Source organism: Plodia interpunctella, chromosome 25 (genome assembly GCF_027563975.2).
Source record: "Plodia interpunctella isolate USDA-ARS_2022_Savannah chromosome 25, ilPloInte3.2, whole genome shotgun sequence".
NCBI classification, from domain to species: Eukaryota; Metazoa; Arthropoda; class Insecta; order Lepidoptera; family Pyralidae; genus Plodia; species Plodia interpunctella.
The window spans coordinates 1,678,386-1,705,063 of NC_071318.1; the positions used below are offsets into that span (position 1 = coordinate 1,678,386).

General features: G+C 36.0%; 1 protein-coding gene and 1 long non-coding RNA gene across 2 annotated transcripts; both read right to left on the reverse strand.

Annotated features, from left to right (window-relative positions):
* Window positions 1-642: 642 nt before the first annotated feature.
* Window positions 643-12,014, reverse strand: LOC128680762 (uncharacterized). Its single transcript, XR_008405897.1, has 3 exons — window positions 11,726-12,014; window positions 5,628-5,717; window positions 643-1,148 (listed from the first exon to the last, which is right to left on the reverse strand). It is a non-coding gene; the product is annotated as an uncharacterized LOC128680762 (long non-coding RNA).
* On the reverse strand, window positions 7,863-9,326 carry LOC128680761 (actin, muscle). Its single transcript, XM_053764144.2, has one exon. It carries the CDS (start codon window positions 9,304-9,306, stop codon window positions 8,176-8,178), a length of 1,131 nt encoding a protein of 376 aa, XP_053620119.1. The 5' UTR covers window positions 9,307-9,326; the 3' UTR covers window positions 7,863-8,175.
* Window positions 12,015-26,678: the final 14,664 nt, after the last annotated feature.

The following is a 26,678-nucleotide window of genomic DNA, read 5'->3' on the forward strand; positions in this document are numbered from 1 at the left end:
TTGTTATAAAATATAGTATCGTTGAGTTAGTATCCCACAACACTAGTCTAGAACTTACTTTCGGGCTAGCACAATCTGTGTGATTTGTCCTAATATATTTATTTATTTATTTACCTGTTAAATGCACGTGCTATCTGACAAATCCTGCGCAAGATTTGTAATAAAAAGCACGCTTTGTGTTATTCCATTCCAATGTACTGATCTTAAGAATGTTATAAGACATTTAGGTAGTTTCTGTTGCATCAGTCAATTTTAACGTTAACTTTAACCTGCGCCGAAAAACCTCAAAGTAGGACATTTTATCTATGGGACGGCGGCACGCAGATGAAAGTAACATCAAAGTTGACTGGTGCAACCCTTTGCTTTTTTACTTTAAACAATCCACGAATTCTCATCGAATAGGCTATTCCGCTGATTTCGTTATAATTAAAATCAGTTTGTTTTTCTAATTGTCAACGAGTTTAATTTTCGATGTTTAAATTTTATATAAAAAAATAGACCTCTAAGTTATGATACGTCGATATCGAAACTAGGGTTTCTTTTACCAACTCGTAACCATAAAAGTAGTATTCGAATGAGCTACGAAATAGTGGAGTTCTATTTCCACCAGCTCTGGCACGTTTAATCTGATCTGCTGAGGGATAATTGGAATAGCTCCAGAAGTCTCATATCCAGCGCTCGCTATAGTCCAGTGGCTGATAAGGATTTTTTTTAAATAAAAAAAGATATAATTAAACTGATATAGTAATTAAAAAACATTAAAACAATAAATAATTTTAAAATCAATATAGTTTTGCGTCATTGCAAACGGTAGTTGCTGGTAGTGCCCGTAGCTAGGTTTAGCTTGCTGGGAATAATGTCTGTCGCGCGAATAATTCGCGTCATTGATTCGGTGCATAAGCTATTGGATATATTCCTGTGCTTATTGAGTGGGTTCCAAAAGATACTTTTTACTGTAAAATGTGTAAATAATTTTAGTTAGGTATAAGTCTACACTATCGCATTAGGTGTGATGGTAGATAATAATAATAAATTGTTTTTTAAACACTTTTTAGTCAAATTTTCTTCAGACAGAGTCTCGTGATCATCTGAATGGTGTCCCGGTAGCCTCTCCAGCTCTGAGGCATCTGAACCGAGGCTACTTTGAGCTAGAACAAGAAAAGAAATATTGTATTAACCATAATTTTGTAAAATCTTTTTAACACAATTTTTTCTTAACAAAGAAAAAATTGTTTTAAAAAGTGATAATTTTGTTAATGACATGACTGTACAGCTAAAACTTGTCATTTTCGATCAATAATCACCAAAATAAGTGAAATGTAAGTTTTTAAACTACCTACATTGATTTCACCTGATAAATCTCCACTAGCCCCTGGCCTATCCCCAACCACGACTATTTACTCCCGTCTATATTAGACAAGTTCTATTGCTCATTTAAAGCTAACGAGAGCTAAACTATATTAATAATCATTATTAACCTGAACACCCCCCTCGGCGAGGGGGGAGGTCGACATTGTTAGTCAGTCAAAGCACGGTTGTAATTGATTCGGAATCAATAAGGGCGATTTTGCTTTGACATTTGTTGCTTTTTCGAACTCGCCGAAGCGAGTCAGACCTTTTTATTAATTTCGCACTTAATAACTTTTAGTATAAGAGCTCGGGGACTTTTTTGTTTAGATATTAGTAAAATGTTGTAGTACGAATGTAACTGTATTAGGCATAAAAGTATATAAAGGTGGATGTTACATAGAAACGTCATTTTCTTTTTCCGTTAGAGGTAAAGTTTGCGGTGATATAATTTATTTATTTCGAACTTTATTTACAAAGATCAATGTGGTACAAAAGGCGTATTTAATAATAGCAATATAATAGTATTCTCTACCAATCAACCTTGAAAAAAAATTAAGATTTAAAATAGAAGTGCACTGCGTGTACCTTAGGTACAGTCAACAGCATATCGACCTACCCAACTTCATTGCAAAGTCGCCGCTATTACCGCGTCATAAAGTTTCATGCGGGGTAACTTGATGTGCTGTTGACTGTACATGAGACACAAATGTGTCTTATCTAGTCGATATTTACAACAAAATTTAGACATTTACATGCATGAAATGCATCCGTGCATGGCTTGATGCAATGCATTTAGCACGAAAATCCGGGCATGTAACATACATATAATTTCAGAATTGGCCGTCGACGGATATAACAACAATCGGCTTTATAGAGCACTTTGTATCTCTATGTACAAAATATTATCCCCAATTAATTTTTACTCACGTGTTGTAAGATGACTTTAAATTTTCCCAACATTTCATCAGACACGCCCTTGGCCTATTTGTGATCATGTTCGATTCGATTTGAATACTCTCCGGGTATTCGATTTTGGCGCCAACAAAGGCACCAACGTTTAAAGCTCACAGGAATTCTTTTATCATCGAATCGCGTCTTTCATCACTCATTTCCAGTTACATAATGAGCAATTTTGATGCTAAACCGTTCATCGGATATTTTCAATTTTGATTTCGTGTCATTGGAGGAAGAATTTTTATTATATAAGATGTGGAATTATCTAATACTTTTCATTCTACTGACACGTGCTTACATTTGAATTGATACACTAGAATGGGTTGCACCAGTTAACTTTGGCATAAGCCTTAACATGCGTCGAACGAAGCGACTTTTTGCGTCAAAGTTAAGTCACGATTAGTTAAGTATGCCCAGTAGTTAAGGCTCCAGAAGGAAAATATTTTCCCACAGAATTATCTCGATTTATATCTTGGATGTTTATCTATATATGTATTTGTTATAAAATATAGTATCGTTTTATCTCGATTTATATCTTGGATGTTTATCTATATATGTATTTGTTATAAAATATAGTATCGTTAAGTTAGTATCCCATAACACAAGTCTTGAACTTACTTTGGGGCCAGCTCAATCTGTGTGATTTGTCCTAATATATTATTATTATTTATTATTGACTTCTGTTTATTTTCCTATTTGTCTCATTCCAGAATGAGATTTGATTGTATTTATGATTATGAAGCGGTGGCCTGTGGATCGAAAGGTCCCAAGTTCGAATCCTACTCGTGCCACATGAGTTTGTATACCAATCTGATTCATGTACAGTGTTTTCATCGTCTACTACTTCTTCAGGTAAAAGGAAACATCGTGAGGAAACCTGCACACTGGTTGATTATTATTAATTTGTGTGTGAAATGGGGAAGGCAACGGCAAACCACTCCATTAATAATGCCAAGAAAGTTGTTGTGTGTGTTTCATTCCACGTAATTACCTCAGCCATGAGGAATTGGACTATGAAGAAGAAGTATTTATAGATTCTGGAATGAAACTTATTAGTGCTTATTAAGTATAAAAATCTCATTCTCAGGGCATCGGAATCCTGTCCCCTCCTGAACGAACAGTCTAATTTGCCATTTTGTATATTCGAAATATTTAGTCTTCTATACACAGATGATATAGTGTCATTAAGTGGATTATGAATGCTATTTCTAAAGTTCCTGAAAATACCCTGTCGACATAAAAATCTACTTCGTTCTAGGAAGACAGGTGCGACGGGTAATTAGTACCTACCTACTTATCTATATTTAGGACAAACCATTTACCATACGTACTCGTACAGAGCAGTGGGCTAAGCAAGTGACGGATTGTGTTCTCCCAAATGGCTAAAGGCGGCCGGGTCGTCGATGGATGTACTGAGCTGGAGTGGCGAACTGAAGTTGACAAAGGATGTCGCGATGAAAGAGAGAGAGAAACCTTGCCTAATATACTGGGTCATAAGCGGCTATTAGATAATAAATAAACTAGTTGTTCGCCACTATCTTAGACCTCATGTAGCGAACACAATAAATTTTGATGAGTTTTTACAAAATTGTGAATATTTCAAAAACTACTTAACCGCCCCAAATCAGACCAACGGTTCAAAAGTTATCGCGTTACAAACATGTATGCATACATACAAAAAATGCATTTTTGCCCCAAGTCGAATTATAGACTTCGCTCGCTCGGTCAATAATTAATCCTCAAATTATTTACGGCCAGTATTTTCCTAATAACAATTGTTTGACAGGCGCATTTGTAAACGTGTCGGTAAAAGTTACACCCGACTTTTTGCAAAGAAATTGGGAAAATATTAGCGGAAAACTCATCTCAGATTATACATTATGTGTAGTATTATTATATCACACATGCACTCCTGCAGAATGTATATGAGTGTGCCAAAACCGAGCACTGATAACAGTTTGAATCACCCGCTATTTATATTCTGTGGGAAAATGTTCCTGACCCTAATAGGCGAACTATACTTGATTTGTTTACAATATTTTTAGTTTTCCCTTTCGATACCTATTTTTTATTCAGGACCGAAAAAAGTAGCGTGAAAATAGGGAGGCCTTACACAGCAATCGGTTGATGTAGGCTGAATATGAATGATATCGATTTTTATAAACGATTAAGCAGGCATACAGGCATGTAGTCTATCTGATGGTAAGTGGTCACCGTGGTATCGACGTCTGCAACACCAGGAGTGTCACACGCCTGTTGCCTACTTTATGGCCTAGAGTCTTTTACAGTACCCTGTAATCACCTGCCTCTCTGACCCTTCAAACTAGATCACAACAATGCAAGAAATTATTTATTTAAGTAACAGAAGGCCTACCACAAAACAACAACGTAGTACGTTACGTCCACATGCTGTCTCTTTTTCCCATATCGTGTACGCATCGTGTAAAAAAGAGAGAATGTGTGGACGCAATGTCGAGCTACGCGTTTTATGTTTATTATTGTATAAAAGTTATCGCGTTAAATACATATAAAAAATGTATTTTTTGCCCCAAGTTGATTTGTAGACCTCGATCGCCTCGCTCGCTCGGACAATAAAAATAAATGCATACATTCATCATTTAAGAACATCGTTCTCGTCGGTGGAATTCCTTCCATCTCTCTCTCTTTCTCTCCCTCTCTCTCTCTCTCTCTCTGTATATTTACACAAATACAAAATTAGTCACGAAAATTACACAATAGCGTTCTGACTATAATGTCGCTTCGGAAAATGTGAGTGTGCCAACACTGAAGGGTGATAACATGTTGACTCATCTGTTATTCGCGGCGTGCAGAGAATGCGCACGCGATGATCCATATTTGGGCATACGCTTAAACGTACAATCAGAGATGGATTCACGTCTTTTTTTATTTTATTTATAAAACTTTCAATGCTGCCTGATATAGATTCATCTACTGCACAAACTACCTGTCTATTGTTCGCCGCGAACTTAAACCTCGCGAACATAATATTTTTTTACAAAATTGTGGATAATTCAAAACCAACTGAACCGATTTTGATGCCGCACGAACGTAAATTCTATTAACAGATCCCACATATCTTTTAAATTTCATCAAAATCAGAACAGCGGGTTCGAAAGTCACTAAGTTGCACGTGTATTTTTGCCACAAGTTGACTTGACAAATATACGAACGAATACGAATTAACAAATCGAACTACTTTAAATGCACACAAAATTACATTAATTTAGACTAAAAACTTTATCTTAAAAATAACTTATAATTAAATAAGTATTTATAAATTAAAAATATCTAAAGTTGGCCACCTGTAAGCAAGGCAGCATTCCCGCGCTGATGACTTTCATTCGATCTTTGTGGAAGTCTTACGGACAGGCCTTTGTCCAGCAGTAGACTTCCTGTGGAGGACATGATGTGTTAAGGGTGAAGAGGTCACAAACAAACTTACTTTCGCATTTATAATATTAGTTAGGAACACGACACATGATTGATTAATTACCTACCCAAATTTATTTTACTCTCCATGTGGCTTGTGGTTCCGCCCTAAAATAGGATCACTTCATATCATCCCGTGTCGTACGAGGCGAGAGAGCTAAGGAATACATAAGCATAAGCAGCTGAGACGGCAAAATAGCATTCCCAAGGAAGGTTGACGTCAGGCAGGCCGGTTTTAAAACCCGCTCAGATTAGAATTTTACGACATTCACCTTATCACTATACTGTTTGTATGGTTTATCAAACATATTATGTCACCGTCTCTTCTAATGATCTTGACATGCTAAATTGTCACACTTTTTATATGTTTATTAATTCCACGTATTTTACATTTTCAGAAATAAACAATTTTGGTACAAATCATATGGACTACAATTTTTTTGCGGTTTTTTCTAATTTTGGCATTGGTATAAATGTAAACCGAATCGTCTCGATGAGATATATTGTCCTGCCTGTCTGATGGTGCGTCTTTTGCGTGTTTTGCGAGTTTCATTCTCTTAGTTTATATATAAATTTTGAAGATTCGGCTGTGATTTTACGACCGGCCGCCTGTAACACGTTACCCCTTTTTAGAAATATTGTTATTACCTATCAGCTGCCATGGCCGTATAATTCAGGGAACAGCGAACACACGGATGACTATAAAGCTATAGATAATAAAAACTGACTAATGTTGCTATTTCCACTACTTAGTCAAAACATAATAAATTAAAATCCTCTGCGTTTGTCAAGAAATCTAAGTTATATGTCATTGGCAATTCAAGCGCTTGCGCCGAGGTGTTCGGACAAAATTTGCAGACATCTCGATTCTTTAATTTAGTATATTTACCTAAATATATTCAATTAAACTTTACTTAAACGATACTACTATTTGACAAGTACTAACCACTAATACATACAATCGAATGTTATGACGTAATCGTCGAAAAAATAAAACAATATTTTTTGCTAATATTCGGTCGGCTACTTTACGTAAACAAGGGAAAAAAATCTGACTCGATGACATACAAATTAGTTAGCCTATCCCCGATAGTCGACACTCGCAATGAATTTCAAAAATAAACACGTGTTTCGGCCTCACAGCATCCAAACAACATCTGGCTAAGTGTCAGTGATCGACATCCCTGTAAAAAAATTACTGAGTAGCTACAAGTAAGTTCGTATAAGAAAATGATTAACGTAATACTTCTTCATTCATAAAACCGAAAAGGTGAAAATATTTTTCAACTAAACAAACCAACGATCGACTATAACGTAATGAAAATAAGGAATATGCTGTAGAAGTATAATATTATATTAGTTCGTTAAACTACTGACATAATTTACGTTTAGTATCACCAACAGCGCGTTCTAAAAACAACATTGACAAAACTCTCGGGACAGACGATGTGGAAACTGATGATATGAAAACGTAAGCAGTAAATACTAAAAATAAAATTGTAGAAGATATCCATTGATAACACGACGTTGCTATCGTTCAAGCCAAAGAGAGTAATACACTCGAAAACATCCCACACGCTGTTTCAGAAAGCGGCGCGGGAGTCGAAATATTAATAGAAAAACCAAGCCACCGCTTCTTTCGACTACGATATTTACGGAAACGCGTCTGCTCAAGCGAAACTTGATGCTATTGCTCTAGTTGCTGGGTTCAAATTGCGTCAGCATCCGGCGCCAGCCGGGTCTGCTCGGGAATCCGATAAAATTAGAAAATGCTTTGCGGGTGCTGTCTTTACTATTTATGGTAGTGCGAGTCGCGGCTAATTCTGACTCGTGTGGGGTAAGCTCCACTTCGGATTTAGATTTACGTTCAGCTTTCTCGCTGGGGAACTATGTCGTTTGACTCTGACGTCTCCAACATCATCGTATTAAAAAAATATGTAGGTAATGTGTAGGCGATTGATCGCTGGAATGTTGGCAAATGATCTGACCTACTTATAGACAGGTGGAATACCATTGACTCACATATTTGTGTTTATGGATGTGTATGTAATCCTATACCAGGTCAGGACTAGGGTTCAGGAAACTCTTATCAAAACGAAAGTCATCAGTAAGTATAAAAAGAAATGATGTAATTAAAATAAATAAATTAACCGTTTATTTATTAATTACATTGGCGTTGAGATCCATAACGATCCCGTTGTATATAATAAAAATAAAAAAGAAATTAAATTTATATAAATTTTACAAATAAATTACATTACAATAGATGGCGTTATATTTAGATGTTCAGTTCTGTCAGGTATCACTACGTACAACGTACAAAATGCTTGCGTCACGCACTCGGAACGAGACACCACAACACAGCACTATCACGCAGCCGCAGCAGCAGTTGCAGCAACAGTTGCGCAATCAACAGCACGCTTAGAAGCACTTGCGGTGGACAATGCCAGGGCCGGACTCGTCGTATTCCTCCTTGGAGATCCACATCTGTTGGAAGGTGGACAGGGAAGCCAGGATGGATCCACCGATCCATACGGAGTACTTCCTCTCGGGGGGAGCGATGATCTTGATCTTGATGGTGGAGGGAGCGAGGGCGGTGATTTCCTTCTGCATCCTGTCGGCGATACCGGGGTACATGGTGGTACCACCAGACATAACGGTGTTGGCGTACAGGTCCTTACGGATATCAACGTCGCACTTCATGATGGAGTTGTACACGGTCTCGTGGATGCCGCACGATTCCATACCCAGGAAGGAAGGCTGGAAGAGGGCTTCAGGGCAACGGAACCTCTCGTTACCGATGGTGATGACCTGACCGTCGGGAAGTTCGTACGACTTCTCCAGGGAGGTGGAGGCGGCAGCGGTGGCCATTTCCTGCTCGAAGTCCAGGGCGACATAGCAGAGCTTCTCCTTGATGTCACGAACGATTTCCCTCTCAGCGGTGGTTGTGAAAGAGTAACCCCTCTCGGTGAGGATCTTCATGAGGTAGTCGGTCAAGTCACGACCAGCCAGGTCCAGACGGAGGATGGCGTGGGGCAGGGCGTAACCTTCGTAGATGGGGACAGTGTGGGACACACCATCTCCGGAGTCCAGCACGATACCGGTGGTACGACCGGAGGCGTACAGGGAAAGTACGGCCTGGATGGCAACATACATAGCCGGGGAGTTGAAGGTCTCAAACATGATCTGGGTCATCTTCTCCCTGTTGGCCTTGGGGTTCAGGGGGGCCTCAGTCAGGAGGACTGGGTGCTCCTCGGGGGCGACACGCAGCTCATTGTAGAAGGTGTGGTGCCAGATCTTCTCCATGTCATCCCAGTTGGTGATGATTCCGTGCTCGATGGGGTATTTGAGGGTCAGGATACCTCTCTTGCTCTGGGCCTCGTCGCCTACGTAGGAGTCCTTCTGACCCATACCGACCATGACACCCTGGTGACGAGGGCGACCCACGATGGACGGGAAGACGGCACGGGGCGCGTCGTCGCCGGCGAAACCGGCCTTGCACATGCCGGAGCCATTGTCGACTACAAGCGCAGCAACATCATCGTCGCACATCTTGGCGGGTTTGTGTGATTTGGGGACGCGCTGGAAGTTGACTCTACGGCAGCGAGACTGCGAGTGCCGTGGAGAGCGGCGGGGCAATCTTATATACGCGGCGCGTACGCATGGCCCGCGCTCCATACATGGCGAGCGCGCCGGCCCCCGCGGACCGCGCTAAGACAAGATTCGACAGTTCTTTTTTTGAAAAAACTTATGCATTTCTATTCGATAGTCAACTGTCAACTATAACGAGTCAATAGATCAATCGATTAGAGCTGAGATCGATATAAATCGAGCGGTTTTCGCGGCCGAAAAGGGCGCGCGCCGGCCGCCCGCCTTGCTCCATTTCGGGAGGTGCGCGTACGGCGGTCTATCGCAGTAATTATGTATTTTGATTTAGTTCACTTTCTAACTTTTAACAATATCTTGTTTTATATTATTTGAACAGAGATAATTTATTTATGATTTATTTTTAGATACACAAGACATCGATACTGTAAAAGGCAATCGGCAATTGTTTATGCGTACAATTAATTTCGCGAGATCTTAGACAAAAGAAAGTTTTAAAAACTTTCTTTAGAAGTTAATAGTCCTACGTACTATCTTGAATATTATGTATTTATTAATTATAAATAAATAAATATATTAGGACAAATCACACAGATTGATCTAGCCCAATCTATAAATCTAATAAAAAAGTAAGTTCGAGATTTGTGTTATGGAATACTAACTCAACGATACTATACATATTTTATAACAAATACATATATAGATAAACATCCAAGACCCGGGCCAATTAGAAAAAGATCATTTTCCATCATGGCCCGACCGGTGATCGAACCCGGGACCTCTCGTCATTATTTATTGGTACAAAAGGATCACAAGGATCAAGTATATATGCAAACTAGCAAACTAAGGTAAATAACATAATCAATAATCGCGTAGATTATATGATCAATATAACTGTTCAATGGATATAATTTATACATAATTATTTTAGATTAAATGCATATTGGAATTGAATAAGATTAAAATAATATAAATCTCAAATACGATTGTCACAAATTTTCATTAAAACGAAAAAATTCATTAGGTATAGCGAAATTATCCAATAATTTTCAACATTCATATACCTAAATCAGTTTTAATTACTTTTATTTTCTAAAAAATAATTTAGATAAATTAATTCAATAAAAATACAACAACTAAAATTAAGGGGGAAAATTTAACATCACAATTTATTTTCCATATTTTTTTTATTACAAATTATTTTTCTAGACCTTCTCAATTTCAACTTCACATAAAGTCTTCTTTAAACGCAATTTATTATTGTTGTTTGAAATTCATACTCGGATTGTATTGCTAATATTTGGTGGTTTTAATGTAAAGTATCTATTTTTATAAATTTCTCGTATTACGTAACTAAGAAAAACATGCTATAACAGCTGACAGGCAACACTAGCATCCCCGAAGAGGGTTGAAGTCAGACAGATAGCCGGTCGAAAATTATAGCCAATTCTTAAAAATGTAATTCACAGCTCAGAATATAACCTGAAACAGGCGTGGATGAGAGTAAAAAGGTATGTGTATAAATTGATATATGCTTTTGTTACAGATCTCCACTTAGATTAGATTAGCTTCGTTATAGCTGCTTTTAATATCTCCAAATTTTATAACTAAAATTGTCTATTTCTATAAAAAATGTTGTAAAGTATATCCCGATAGGATACATTGTTGCGAGCAAATGTTGCTTCCGCCGTGTGCGTGCTAGCATGAGATATGTATTTTTGATTGTTATTAACACACAAACTACTAGCCCGATTTTGATTAAATTTGGTATAGGGATAAATTGGACCTTCAAAAGTAAAATACGTTACCTTTTATTGCGAAAAAAACGCAGAAGAGTCGCGGGCGACTAATAACCTATAAATGCTTAGAAATTCTATTCCTATCACATTGACGATAGATATCTTTAATTAAATTAGCAACTAGTTCATTGACCAAGTTTAAACTCACGACAGATTAAATATAGCTACAATTTGCAGTTAAAATTAACTGGCAACAATCATTCATTGATTTCGTTCAATTGAATACCAATACCTTCACTCGGACGTACGATCAACAATTCGAACGATTCAAATATCGAACTCATCGCTATCCATTGGGAGTTCTATTCGATTTATTTTTTAAACGGCCTATACTTATACGGTAATGTATTTGAATGTTCTCGATGGTGTGGTAGGATTAAAGTGCATCTATTCCGGAGTGTACTCGTATAGGGTGCAATGGCCGACTATTTAAAGGAACAGGTGCGAAGACGGTACCAGTGCATAATTAGAACTGTTAGAATAGTTTCCGAGATGGGTGTTTACAGACGATAAAGTATGTAATACGGGGAAGAGCTTAGTATAAATATCTAGTACTTTGTCCTTACTTTGTAGCTTCGGAGTCCGGGGAGTTGCTTTCCTATTTTTCCTTCGCCACTTCGCACCATTATTTGGAAAACGTGCCGGTAGATCGGTATTATAATTTTCTAGATCAAATCAAATCATTTATTCAGAAATTATACTTTCACAGGCACTTTTTCTCGTCAATTTTTATAATTAATCTATTTATATTTAGTTAATTTATTTTATGATTTGTATTCTTCCTTTACATAACAAACAACAGTTCAATTCAATCCGAAACAGGTGCGAGAGTCAAATGTACATAATAAACCATTATTAAGGGCGTGCAGACTTTCGAGTTACCCTTTTAATTTGTGTAAGTATCTCTCTTTGTTATTTCATGATAAATACGTACAAAAAACTCGTACTATAAAGAATAATGTCTCATCGCCTGTTTCCAGTTTCAATCAGGGCTGTGGCGCCGCAAAGCCCAGTGTCAGTGTCTTATGTCACATCATTGCGACTAATTAAAACACTAAAAAGATAGCATAACAAAAGTCATAGCAAATCTATATTAATATCCGATGAGAGGATGTATGTATGTTTGTTACTCTTTCACGCAGAATTTACTACACGCACACAGATTGTTATAATATTTGGTACACGGGTAGGATATAACCTGGAATAACACACAGAGTACTTTTTATCCTGAAATTCCCACGGGAACGAAGCCTCGGGGCGTAGATAGTATAAACTATGTCGAACTCTCTTCCATCTAATAAGCATGTTGCATTAACGGCTTTGACGCCCTGAAACTTGGAATCAGCTTGAAAAATACTTTAAATTGTATTGTACTGGGCATGATTTTTCTTCTGGCCGCCCCAGACTGACGTCAACCTTCCATGAAGGCTTATAACCTATTGTTTTTTAGCTCCTCGTTGCGGGGGGATATGTTTAGTGGTCCTATCTATATGATACATTGTCAGACTGAGCGTGTTTAACACATGGGAAATTGTCCAGAAAGTGAAAATAAAAGAATTAAATATTTAGTTGTAGGTATCGTAGATACAGCCAGCAAATTAGTTTTAGTCAACATAATTGCACTTGAACAGATCTATTGAAGTTCACTGTCGGTCGATCTTTGAACGATGCGCGATGTTCTGTGTGGCCACGAAATACACGGGTTGTACGGAATCCAATTGTACCCGGTTATATTCACTCTCACTAATATAATCTCGTGACGCGAATTTTAAATGAATTGTAGTTTATGGAAGTATCTCACTCATCCGATTGCGTGTCGAATAATTTAGGTCTTTGTTTCATTTTACGTAACGAGATAGCAATACTATTGGACAAACTTTGGATGAGTAATGTTGGAATACGGTCCATTTCTAAATTATTATTAATAAAAAAGATATTTTTCAAAAAAACACAATCGCTAATGGGAATGCAAAAGATGAGTATGATGTTTGATGACTTTCTTTACTAACTTTCTTCTTCATAATCGTATTCCTCATGACTAAGGGTCGTGGTCATTACATGGAATGAAACACACGTAAAAACTTTCTTGGCATTATTAATGGAATGGTTTGCCATTGCCTTCTCCATTTCACACACAAGTTAATAATCAACGAGTGTGCAGGTTTCCTCACGATATTTTATTTACGGCTGACGAAGCAACTGGGAAAACGCTTAATTGATATAGAGAAAGAACGTGTGTAGTATGTGATTCCGCCCTAGAATAAGAGACACATCATAGCCTAGGCAGCTTATAGGCAACAAAATAATTCCCAAGGAGGGTTAATGGCTGGTTATAAAATCACAGCCACGTCTTAAAATTTGTAGTGTTTATTTTTTACGCTGACCCCGACTATGCGTCACAGCTCAGAACGAAGTCGGGAATATGTGGAGAGAAAATCTCTAACTTCGTGGCCACGCACTGAATCAGATGGCGGTCTCGAACGCTGCCAATACATAACATATGTTCGACTGACCTTATTCTGTATTTTTATTTTTTAGCGTACATCTCTCACTTTTGTCCGAGTCTACCGGTTTCTTACTCAGTCGTTAAGCTTCGGACTCCGTGGTCCGCTTTCCTACTATTCCTTCTCTACTTTGCACTATTATATAGGCTACTTTTTATTATGATTTTAACCGAGCGAAGCTGGAGCGAACCGCTAGTAATATGACGAACGCCTAGTAAGACGAAGAGAGTGTGTATACTTGTATAGGGAGTTATCTTCAGAATCTACAGACAGATTCTCAAAATTATTTCACCAATCCTCCTAGTCTTGATAGGTGAAATAATTTTGAGAATCTGTCTTTCATTCATCAATCAATCAATCTGTCATTATTCCCAGTGAGATAAGGTTCTTATTCTAATATTTCTTTCCCAGCTAGTTAAATAATAACAAAGTATAATATTATTATTAGTAATAATATTTTCGGTGTATAAAATTACACGCGTACTTAAAGCTATAGATATATTAATTTGACAATTATATAACAATACATATGTTATATTTAAATATTATACTATATGAGGCGCTACTCGATTTGCAATAAGTACAGTCATTATATACAGGTATTACAAAACTTAACCTACTAAAATAACTACTTAACAATTATAAATGCGAAAGTTTGTGAGGATGTATGTGTGTGCGTATGTTTGTTACTCTTTCACGCAAAATCAACTGGACCGATTGTTATGAAATTTGGAATAACACATAGGGTACTTTTTATCACGAAATTCACATAGGAGTGAAGCCCCGGGACGCAGCTAGTAACTTAATAAGTTAAAAGTAACTACGTAATCATTTTAAGACCACCATTGCACATTTATTTGGCAAATAAAAGAATAAATAATGTAAATATTTTTGTGAAAAGAAATTAAATTACTTTGAATCGCTTCAAATCTACGAAATAGATGATAAAGTCCACACCAATCATACTCCTCATCAGCGCAACGGTCGAAATATGAAATATTGCAAATTGAATCCCAATCTCCACACACTCCACAGAACAGAATAAATCTCCATAATTGTATAAATCGAAATCATCGCACGCCATTTATCCCTCTAATTGGCGTATAAATTGATACGAAAAAAATTTAATCTGTCGCTCTTTTTCACCCCTATCTACTTTTGATGACAACCCTATTTTGTTTTTCGAAAACATACGCCATTCGGAATTCAACTTCAAGCCGTGAAGCATTACAGTTTAAAATCGAATGGTAAAATAATTTTCATATGTAATCTGTTGGATTTTTAGTCTATGGTCCGTCCATTGAGCAGAAAGATATTAGTTTTATCTGTGACCAATCTCGGTATTTGATAGCCTGAATATTTTCGTCGCTTTGTGGGAGAGATTTTGTGATAGTTGTAATATTGGTTTACTACTATTGGCAACCCTAATATAATGGGTAACATATTCCTTTATTGTTTTGGTAACCAGAGTATCAAGTTGCTAAATCTTGACGATGATGTACCGCTAGCTTTTGCCCGTGGCTTCGCTTGCGTGAATTTTCTCGATAAATACAGTCATAACTTTCATACTGACTTTCACCACCCGCCATTATAGACATTTATTTGGGCAATGATTTTTGAAAAAAATATGCGTATGTTTGAAGTTTCATCAAAATCGGTGCAGCGGTTTGAAAGCAAACAGACAGACAGACAGATTTTTAAATTCCTCCCAAGTTGATGACAGACAAATTACAACCGAAAATACGATATACGAAGTTGATATTTTGTATATAGGTTCCTTGGAAAATGTAGGGTAGGAGTTTTAAACAACTGAAACTCCTGTGGGATTGGGAAAAACGTAGGAAATTGTGAGCTACCAACTTGGTTTTTACACATTTAAACATTTTGTAGTTATTTATTAAATAAAAAGCTAAATTCGTATAAATAAGGGAGGCGTGACTTCGCCCGCTATAATGACATTTTATAAATAATCAATAATTGAGCGTTTATATTGAAAATAAAAACGGCGATTTTCTTTTGTAATTTTATTAAAACTACAAAAGAAAATCGCCACAAATATAGTTAATAATATACTATAAATATTTTTACCCGATCATCATCATGGTGTGCCATCTTCGAATTGAAGTTTGGAGGTCAGCATACGGAAACCCTCGCGGCTTTGGTCCGCTATTTTTCAGTTGGTTGTATCTAAGTCCGGTCCAATCCTTTACGTCATCAAACCACTTTTACCCGATAAATATCCTCTTTTTCTATACACACAAAATAACCTTTACAGGGTAAAAAAAAATTAAAAAACTTTCAAAAAGCATAATAATTTATACACCTTACCTTCCTCGGGAATCACATTATCTTTTGTTGAAAACTGTACAAAAATCCGTCGAGTAGTTTTTGAGTTTATCGCGTCCATACAGATACGCAGACAGACGCAACAGGGGGGGACTATTTTTATAATATGGAAAGGTAAATTTAATAAAAATAATATTATTGAACTATTACAATAACAATATTAATTACGTCTTGATAAATATACAGGAGTATGAAAACAGCTCATAGTTTGCACATTTTATTGGCCATTTCGTTTCCAATATTCCGACAGCATAGTGTACTTGGTAGGAATATATTGGGCCAATTAAATCACAGAGAATTACATGATCTGCCCCATGGCAAAGAATAAGTAATAAAAACAGATTGTTCAGTTGCTTTAATGCGTATTCTGCGACTCTATTTTTAACTTCGTCATGTTAAGGTTGATTCTTCGAAGTAATTTGACGTGTACAGCTGGGCATAAGCGCAAACGTTCGTTTAAAATATCAAATTTTCTTCAGATACAGTATTACGTTCTTATTCCTTACGGGCTAGACATAGCCAAGAGTAACGAAACTAAGTTTAGGTGTATGCTTTCTTCCAGTGAAGGTAAATATTGCGAGAATACCTGATAAACTAGATCTTACCTGTAAAATACTATAAGACAGTTACCGTAAAATCTATTTACATATCTATTACAATGGTACATATGTTAGTACACCTTCTATACATGAGTAATCTATGACGTGTGTGTCCCACGTCCCATAATAAAGTGCGCACTGCAGGCCGCGTGCCGCTGCAATCATATCGCTAATTGACGATTTGCTGTCAACTGTACACTGCGTGGCAAAGTCAGGGGTAAATGTTTTAATAAAACTTTTAAAGATGTTTTCTTAAATATCTTGTAAATTATATATTTTCTCACAGGGAGAAATTATCGTAATACATATCAAGAAATAAGACCTATTTTTCTTACTGCTAGGGATTATATTTTTGAAAGGAAAATTACCACAGACGAAGTTATTAATAATAAACTCTTTAAGAACGTAATCATGCGTATGTAAAAAGAATACTTATCGTAAAAAGAAATATTTACATTAGTGGTAGCGATATACTTGGTAGTTGTGTTTTTTGTTTCTTTATTATTATGATGTACTGATAAAGAGTTGATTTATTCATTCAACAGTTTCATTGGCGGCCGAAGGGAATTCATTCAGCTTCATGAGTGGCCTAAGAGATTTCAAGTTTCTATGAAGATGGAACCCTATCAGAAAGGTAAGTATTTGAAGCCTTAAATCAAAACTTTACTTACTACCACCTAAAGCAAACTTCAAACTTGTTTTTAACCCCCGACGCAAAAAGTGAAGTTTGACCGCTAAATATGTCTGTACGTGGCACCATAGCTCATCAACGGGTGAACCGATTTGGATGCGTTTTTTGTATTTGATAGCTAATTTTTACCCTGTGGTTCTTAATTTTTTAATTTCTCTAACAAATAAACTTGTAAATACTACACACAAGCGCCTACTGATACGATAATTTTATTTTTAAATAATAACGCAACCAATCTCCCTTGTCCTCCAGTGTACAGCCGGGCACACGTTAATCCACACCGTGCTACTTAATTTGTGTGCTTTGTGTCGTCACTATCAAATCTGCGGGCCATACGCTTCGTTTGCACTAGTAATTGGCCATTGTTGCTCCTTTGGGCCAAGTCGTAGTTAGCCGCTGTACTGATTTATTGACTGACTAATAGTGTCAGTTAATTTGACACTGATTGGATATGTTTAACTGCATTATTTATCTGTCTACAAATGGCCTCAAAATCAGTTTGTGAGCATGTTTGTTACTTATTCACGCTCAAACGGCTGGGCCAATTTTTATGTAATTTGGTACTGAGGTAGCTGATACCTTCGATTAATAGATAGGGATGGATTTTTATCCCAAAAGTAAGCGATTCCCGTAGGATTTGGTGAAAAAGTCTGATAGTCAATGGCGATTTATAAAATAGATGGCGCTACTATCCATAAAAACGTAAGTATTTAAAATAAATATTACAAGGGTATATCGTGGTTTTGACGCTGACGTGCGTTGAGGTACGTCGAAGCTTTACTAGTCGTGGCAGTCTAAGAAATAAATCAACATAACTTAATTAAACATTACTAGCGGTCCGTCCCGGCTTCGCTCGAGTACATAATAAATGATATACCTAAATCTTCCTGAGGAATCACGCACTCTTTTGTTGAAAACCGAATGAATATCATTGCAGTTGTTTTTGAGTTTATTGCGAACGTACACAGATGCGGCAAAAGACTTTGTTTTATAATGCGTATGGATTATAACTAAATAAAATGGGGTAAAATCAAGCAGTCAATACAATTTCCTCAAATTAAGGGAACTATATTGTCAGCGAACCCACCGGTTCCCACAAGACTGTACAAACATAATGACAGACGTATGTTTATATTAATAACATTGTGAGGGAAGGATTGTTATAATGAAATGGCCAATGTTTAGTTAAACTTTTATTCGGTTCAAATAATTTGGACCAGATTTGATCAAAGAGATTGTACATTTGATTATGCGTATGGATTGAATGAATATTTAAATAAATCAAAAATGTTATAAACACGTATCGTCTACTTTACTTCATCAGAACTACTAATGTATTGTAGTATATAATATGTTATATATGTAAATAAACCTATAAGTTGGCTATGTTTGTTCGCGCAAACGTAAACACAATGCCATCAAAACATGCTGTACAAAACCCAAGTCTCGCAGCTTAGTTTTTTTACGGTAAAAAGATCCATCCAAGTCGATTAACTTGTTTAGTCCATATTTAAGGGACCTTCTGTCATAAGTTATTACGCAAGTGATTATCATATCAATATTAAAATCTTTTAAGTTTTAAATAAATATATGTTTGTTCGCACAAAATGTAAACACAATTTGGAATTTGATGTGGTTTTCACAGTAGTAGTCGGCTGGAACGATTTTAATCTTGTTTTTTTTTTTATTTGAAAGAGGATTTAGCAGATGAGATGATGCCAGCAACTTCGAAGTATATGGTTTTTATTTTTGTTTTTTTTTATTTAGTTTTTATTATTTAACTAGCTGCGCCCCGGGGCTTCGCGCCCGTGTGAATTTTAGGTTAAAAAGTACCCTATGTGTTTCCAGGTTATATTCTACCCGTGTACCAACTCCGACGCTCAACGGCTGAGGAAGTAACAGTGATGTAAGTGAAATTGTCGTTTTATAAATAAATTTGGATTAATCATATTAACTATTGATAAGTTACTAACATTACTCCTATTACCACTAGTGTGGGTCCTGCGGTCATCCTAAAGTTTTCAATTACGAAATTGCCCCATAGAGTCCCAATTTATCCAAATCAAAATAAAACACGGCTTTATAATCAAAATAAGAGAGAAAACAATATTAGTAGGTCGTGATTCAGAGCCAAGGGAACAGCTGTCACTTGCCGGCACCGAGAGCTACTATCCAAATCCTAACGATTATATCTACTAACTGTAATTTTTTTTAACCATTTTCACCCACTCAATAATCTTTATTACTCGGGTCTTTATGAAATATATTTAGTCAAAATATTATGCAATAATTACATAGTCATGACTATATAATTATTAAAACCACAAGGGTTAGCCTGGACACACTTTTATCGGCATACAATCGAACTTAGTAACCATATACATTAATTGTTAAATTGATATTCATAGAGAAAATTTTACACGTTGCGTCAAAGATAAATAAAGGTAAAGGTAAGGTCCCAAAGAGGGTAAAATCGTAGCCAAATCTTAGTCGTTTACTTTCGAAACTCTGGCTTCGAGTCGTCACAGCCAAGTGTGCTCCAGCACACTGAAAATCTCTAACTCACGTCTAAAATTTGGTAATTTTTTTTAATAAACCTTTGACCTTTCATTTGAAAGATCAAAGTCAAAGCGTTTATTTAAAAAAATTACCAAATTTTAGACGATTTAAAAAATGGATTTTTCCAATACAAATAAACAAAATAAGTACATAAAAAAAAACTTTCAGTTAACATTGAATATATGCTCAGTGATCACGTTGAAGCTAGTTTATTTCTCGTTGTACTGTGATTAAATGACTTTTTGTCTGACATTTGATTACATGTTATTTATTTTTTTTAAATAGGTTTCAATACTCGAGTATTCTTTTGTTGGCTCCATTTGGTTGTTAGTGCTAGGTATCTATTTCACGAGTAAGCTCTCAGACTATTTATTGTCATTGTTTCTATCATACACGTCATACAATGCTCGGTCATACATCGTGTCAAGCCGCCATGTTGTATGAAGCACTACATTCAAATTTTGGCTACAATGTACTTATAATTTAAAAATGAATTATCACCGCCATCATAGGTCTCGGCCACATCCATCCATTTCTTGACATCTCTTCTTTTTTGATGGTATACTTCGTGGCTGAGGGTCGTGGCTAAACCTGATGGCTCTGTCAACCCCGTATTGGAAAAAAGAGGCGATATTGTATCTAAAATAATCTACTAAATCACTATCAATGATTTCAATTCCTGTTACACCAAGGGGAATAATGGTATTGATTCAGATACGAATGATTCAGGATAATTATCATCAATCAGACTCGATACATTCAGAAGGGCTACATCACCAGTCCAGAGCGAATTTATGACTAGAACGCAATATTGCATTGAGTAGTAACTACCTTCAGAACTGTGTGTGTCGTATGTGAAATACTACTTGTATTTCAAATTATGGTGACGATACAAACCAATAACTCCATACAAAACCTTCGCCCTCCGTATTCCGGTTTCAATTAAAAACTCCAATATTCAAATCCTACGAACACTTTAATAGGTTTAAATCGATCTAATTTCTCTATAAGATGTGAATCTCCGTTTTAGAAAAAGTTACTTATTTTGTAAAAAAATAAGTGTTATAAAATGTAACGAAATGTTTTTCTGCACGGACAAAATGTAGTTATTACGGTGGAACAACAATGGATAACTCGCAAACATACATACAAACATGGACCCTGAAAACGTAGAACTACTTTTTTGGGCAGCCGTGTAAAAAAAACATTCACATTTTTTTTTTCAATATAGTCTCTTGCATTTATTTGGTAAGAGGCGTACTGTAAACACAGAATAACAGGTTACCAACCACGCATTCCAAAAATATTCTATTGACTGAAAGATCCACGTGCCAATCCAGAATTAGATAGACAGAGACGGCTACACAACCGGCACGTTTTCTCGTACCACAGAGAGGGACAGAGGCAATGCATCGCGACACCATTTCAGGAGAAACTCTTACTTGTCTCAATTTAAAAATCGTCCTATATCACCACATGGATCATGCTTGAAATCGAACTCTATATCGTTGGAATAAGGTTGAAATTACTTATTGGTTTTTGCGATATTTATTTCTGGAACAACAGAGTAAGGGAAAACAAATTTCATACTAACCGCTGAAAGTTTAAAGTGCAATTTGAAAGTTTCAACTTCGCATTCGAAGTGTAAACATAAACACTTAGTTTTCATAACGGTATAACTTATTGGGAAGTTCTTGAAGTACGAAAATTTTTACATAGGTATAGCGAGAAATTAAAGTAAAGTGAATTTGTAAAAAAAAAACATTTATATGCAGTACAATTATATAATATAATTTGTTTTATATACGTTTTGACCATGTACTTTAGTACTTTGTGTTGTGTTATTAGAAAAATAAATTTATACCTATGTAAGAAATAATAATGGTAAGACCTTTTATTGCAATTGGGACCAACACTGTTTAAATTAGTTTTACCAGCATTTTTTCTTAGCAGTTCGGCGTAGCTTTATGAGAAATTACTGATAAAATTTGACGTGCCTGTGAAGGTCTGATTTATAAATAATTATTTTGTTTTTGAAGATTTTATTTATACACATTCAAATAACTACCAAATTTTAGCAATAATTCTATGAATCAAGCGGCATTCTTACGTATATTGCTAAATAAGGGCTGTGCAAAAAATCACCTGTTGAAACATAGCCAGCATTATAGAGCTCTAGAAACTTAAAATCCACTTTCCTTTTCATACTAACAGTACAACCTGAGAAATAGTAAGGAGGTCTAATTAGAATGGACAATTTGTTCAGTCTGAAAGTAAATGTAATGTGGGAAATTCGTCTCCATTACCGCGGCATAAATTCCCATGTAGGGTAACTAGACTTGCAGGCGAATGTACACTATCGGTAGACTAAACGAGCGCATACGCAACACGTGTTTTCAGTTATTTGTGTGGGTGCCGTTTTTTGTGGGAGCGGTGAGTTGCACCATCAAAAGATATAACTTAATCTTGGTTTTCATATCGAGCAACAAACGTCTAGTTATTTTTACCAATATTTAATTAACTTAAGATTTTGGCCATAGCCACATAACTGAGTCGTCAAAATTTAAAGATTTTTTTCTTGACGTAGACTCCGTGCTTCGAGACGTCATGTCACAATTAAAAACAAGTGATAATTAGAGATAGAAAGGTCGATAGATACAAATTTTCGCAACAGATTTGGATACATACAAAAATGTTTTGCTCTCCCATGCTTCGTATGGAAAGTCGATAGTGTTCTTATCACATTTTAATGTTCGATATACTGAGCAATACTAAGAACATTATAATATATTGACTGGAATAATTTTAATAAACAGAACTGTAAAATAACTCTCGAAAAAATGTATAAATATGTGGGTTAATCATAAAATTAACGCACAAATTGATATTTTGTTGTGTAACTCGTCATTAGCTATGCACTACGTCTCCTACGCACGTTTCAACCCAATTTTCAGTAGTAATTCAGACGCTGAAACACAAACACGTTTTATCGACGATTCTTCCTTAAATATAATTTAGTCTTGGTAACAGCTGGTTTAATCCGTGACGGGTGCCAGTCCCACGCTCAGTATTGCGTTAGTGCCTACGTTAGGGCTTAGGGAGCTCGAAGGGTAATCTATTTATGTGTAGTCCTGACGCCCGATTGTCACGCAGTTTCATAAATGTTTACCTTTTTATTAGTTATTATATAATCTAAACGGTTCGATCGATGCGTCCGATTACACATTTTTTGACTGTGATTTTCGTGTGAGTGCATAAAGCGTGTTAAACCTTAGGACTAGGCCAACATTCAGAATAGAGCTACCATTACAGTTTTGTCGATTTGTTTTAAATAGCGAAAACTGAAAAAACACATTTATTCCATGCTTCAACTGAATACGTAATAGGTAGTATAGGCGCTAGTGTGCTAGTCTAGTTTTGAAATAATTGGTACATCAATTTTCTGATGACAGAAGAATTTCTGTTTGGAGCATCGGTTGTGTGAGAATCGGGACCTGATGTGTGAGGTTATATGTGTGTATGGGATTAAAATATTAGGTTTTACGTGCCGATGTATGGTGACGTGTCTCTGTTTATACTACGTGTATCTCTGTAATAGTATTAAAATTGATACAACTAGTTTCATTTATTTATAACTATTTTATATGACATATCTTTGTGGTTAATTTGTTGATAAAATCGACAAAATTACTGAAGAATACTATTATCGGATTGTTTTGAAAGTTTATATATGTATACCAGCGGCCATATATTTTTCGTGCCTCAAAAAGAAAGTATATAGGTACCTATAAATATTTTTGTACCTATATATCTACTACCTTTTGTCCGCGGCTTCGCTCGCTTCGTTTTCCAATTTTGAATCAAAAAGTAGGCAAAGTATTGTATTTTTTCATTTAAAAAAAGTGTTGCTAATTTCTAACTTAAGTTTTTTAGGTACCCATGTATAAAATGAAAATCCAGTTGTTTAGACCTGTATGCGTAGCAGACAGACACACTGCATATACGTATACTATTTGTATAGACCATAGACACAAATAAAATGAATGGAAATAGATTCAAAAATGGTCGAGTAACCCAATACTGTAACGTTCTTACACATGGACAATGCAATTGTGATTTTATATTAATTGTGCTATTTGTAACAAAAATCATTCTTTATTGAATAGCAATTTCTTCTATAGCTCTGCGGGGGTTTTGATATAAAGATGTTGTGGTTTTAGAGATCCGTAAAAAGTATCAAAATGAAGTACTTTTACGTCTCAACATTGGCTATTTGACTAGGTTATTTTTTATCCAAAAAAGAAAGCACGAAGTTAGAAAAAGCGAAAACAACATTACTCTATAAATACAAGGGTAATGTTTTATTCGTTTTTTACAATATTTACAATATACTTAGCACATGGAAGACAACCACTTTCAAAATTAATAATCAGTGAAATAAGAACAAAACATTTTGCTTTCCATAAATGTCTGCTGAGCTATATAAACACCCATTTTGTATGGGAGGTCAAAAATGTTTTGTCATATTTTGATATCGACTTCTTTGGATAGGTACCGACTCAGTTACATCATCAACTCACAAGTACAGTGTAAAAATATTACCCTGTATAATAAAACACGATAAATTAATGTCACTTTAATCACTCAGTTTTGATTCAGCGAATATATATATATGTATGGAATTTATGATAAGTAGTAAGTACAGTCAACAGCACATCCAGTTACCCTGCATGAACCTTTATGGCGCGGAAATAGCGGCGTGATTGCAATGAATTTGGGTAGGTTTATGTGCTGTTAACTGTACATAAATAAAAATTAATATAAGAAATATACATACGTATAGAGTGGTGTGGCGTATACTCCACCGACAAGGGATCTAGATCTTATATATGAAGAAGAACATGTGTACATTTCCTTATAAATAACATACGGAACCCTTATTATACCTTACGAAACTATATTTTTTTTGCATATCCTCGTGTGAATGCGGTTTCTGGGACATTTGCGCTTTTTGGGCCTCAATTGAGACGTATAAAATGCGCTCACAATTCATTTGAATCAAGTACCTAATCTTTGACAGTTAATCAATTGTGGGACACAAATTACTTTATTACGTTGACTTCAAAATTCAGTTAGGATATCGATAAGACTATGGATAGAATCGACGGCTCACAATGAGGTAATACGGAGACGATGTTGGATTTGAGGAACTCGCAGTCTTCTTGTCCGTGCCATAGCAGACGACTCCAGGAGTGCCATCTATGCTGGTACGGCCACGTTGTACCGGAAAGTTACGTAGAGAACAAATGCATGGATATGCCGTTTCCATGGCAGAAGGGGCAAACCCAAGAAGTGATATGTGTGCTAACATGGAATGCCGGCGAACGTGCGAGACGAAAATGTATATAAACGGACTGCTGTCTGGTCGGAAGCAACCAGATAATCGGTCAGATGAGAGAAAGATAATGAAGCAATACTGACTGATGACTGACAATACTATCGATAGTATTTCGCCTTGATACTCACTACGCTATGAGATGGATGCCTGATGGATTCTATGCAGGATTGACCCCCGATGAGGGAACCCCTCAAAGGCACATAAATTTTACACGTGGCTTTAGTTCCAATAGAAATGCATAATTGTGATAAGCGAGACCTGATGCTGGACCAGGATCAATTTCTAACAGGGGAATTAATTAACGTTTTACTAAAACCTTGGGATAAAAATGATTTTTTTTTTTTTGCAAAAAACTTATCAAAGAGCGTAAACAGTATCTCATTTTTTAAATCAAAGGGTGAAAACCATAACCGACAAAGGTTTATTTATATTTATTTTTCAAAGCTAGTTATTACGTAGTTTAATAACTATTATAATAACTAACAGTTGTGATGAAAGACTCTGCGGGTGGTGTGTAAAGAGGGTACTTTTGGCAACGGTCGTTGAACTGCAGCGGCTGGATGAGACAGTGATTTCAGAATAATAATTTCTATATATTTATCTTCAATCGTTCTTATACGTTGGACGAAATACAATCAGACAAAAGTCTGTCAGAAAGTAACTGGGCCAAAATATATTAGTGACTTTTATTTTATTTTTGATATTAGAACTAGCGGCCCGTCCCGGCTTCACACGTGTAAAAACATAGTAAATTATATACCTAAACCTTCCTATGGAATCACACTATCTATTGGTGAAAACCGCATGAAAATCCTTGTTGCAGTTTTTGAGTTTATCGCGAACAGACAGACGCGGCAATGGACTTATATGTAAGGATGGCAGAAAAAACACATACATATTTAGAATTAGGGAAACTCTCCTTAGTTGTTATCTGTTTTTTTTTTCAACTACTTATAAATCTATATCAATTCCGGATAGGAGTCTTTTGATTACTTTTAAAAGAAGATACTAACGCCTAGTTTTATGGTTAAATACTTGATATCGAACGTCCTATCAATACCATGTATGATTCTGGAAATAAAATATTTTCGACTTTGATTATATTTATCTTTTAATCACATCTAGTATAACAACATCACCGACACAATCAAGGTGGTAAGCCCGACTTAAGTTCTATATTGGCGTATTTGTTGCCTCTGTCGCCAATTCCACACTTCCGGTGACATTTTTGTCGCGAAACGACAAAAAAAATCACGGCATTATAGAATGTAATTTAAACCACATTTGTCATTTGTCGGTTTCATTGTAAACTTTTCGAGTGAAATCGATACTGGCCTATATATTTTTTTTGTAGATTTAAATGTGAAATAAGTAACTGTTAGAGGATATCTTTTGTTGAGAAGTTTATTGATGTTAAACGAT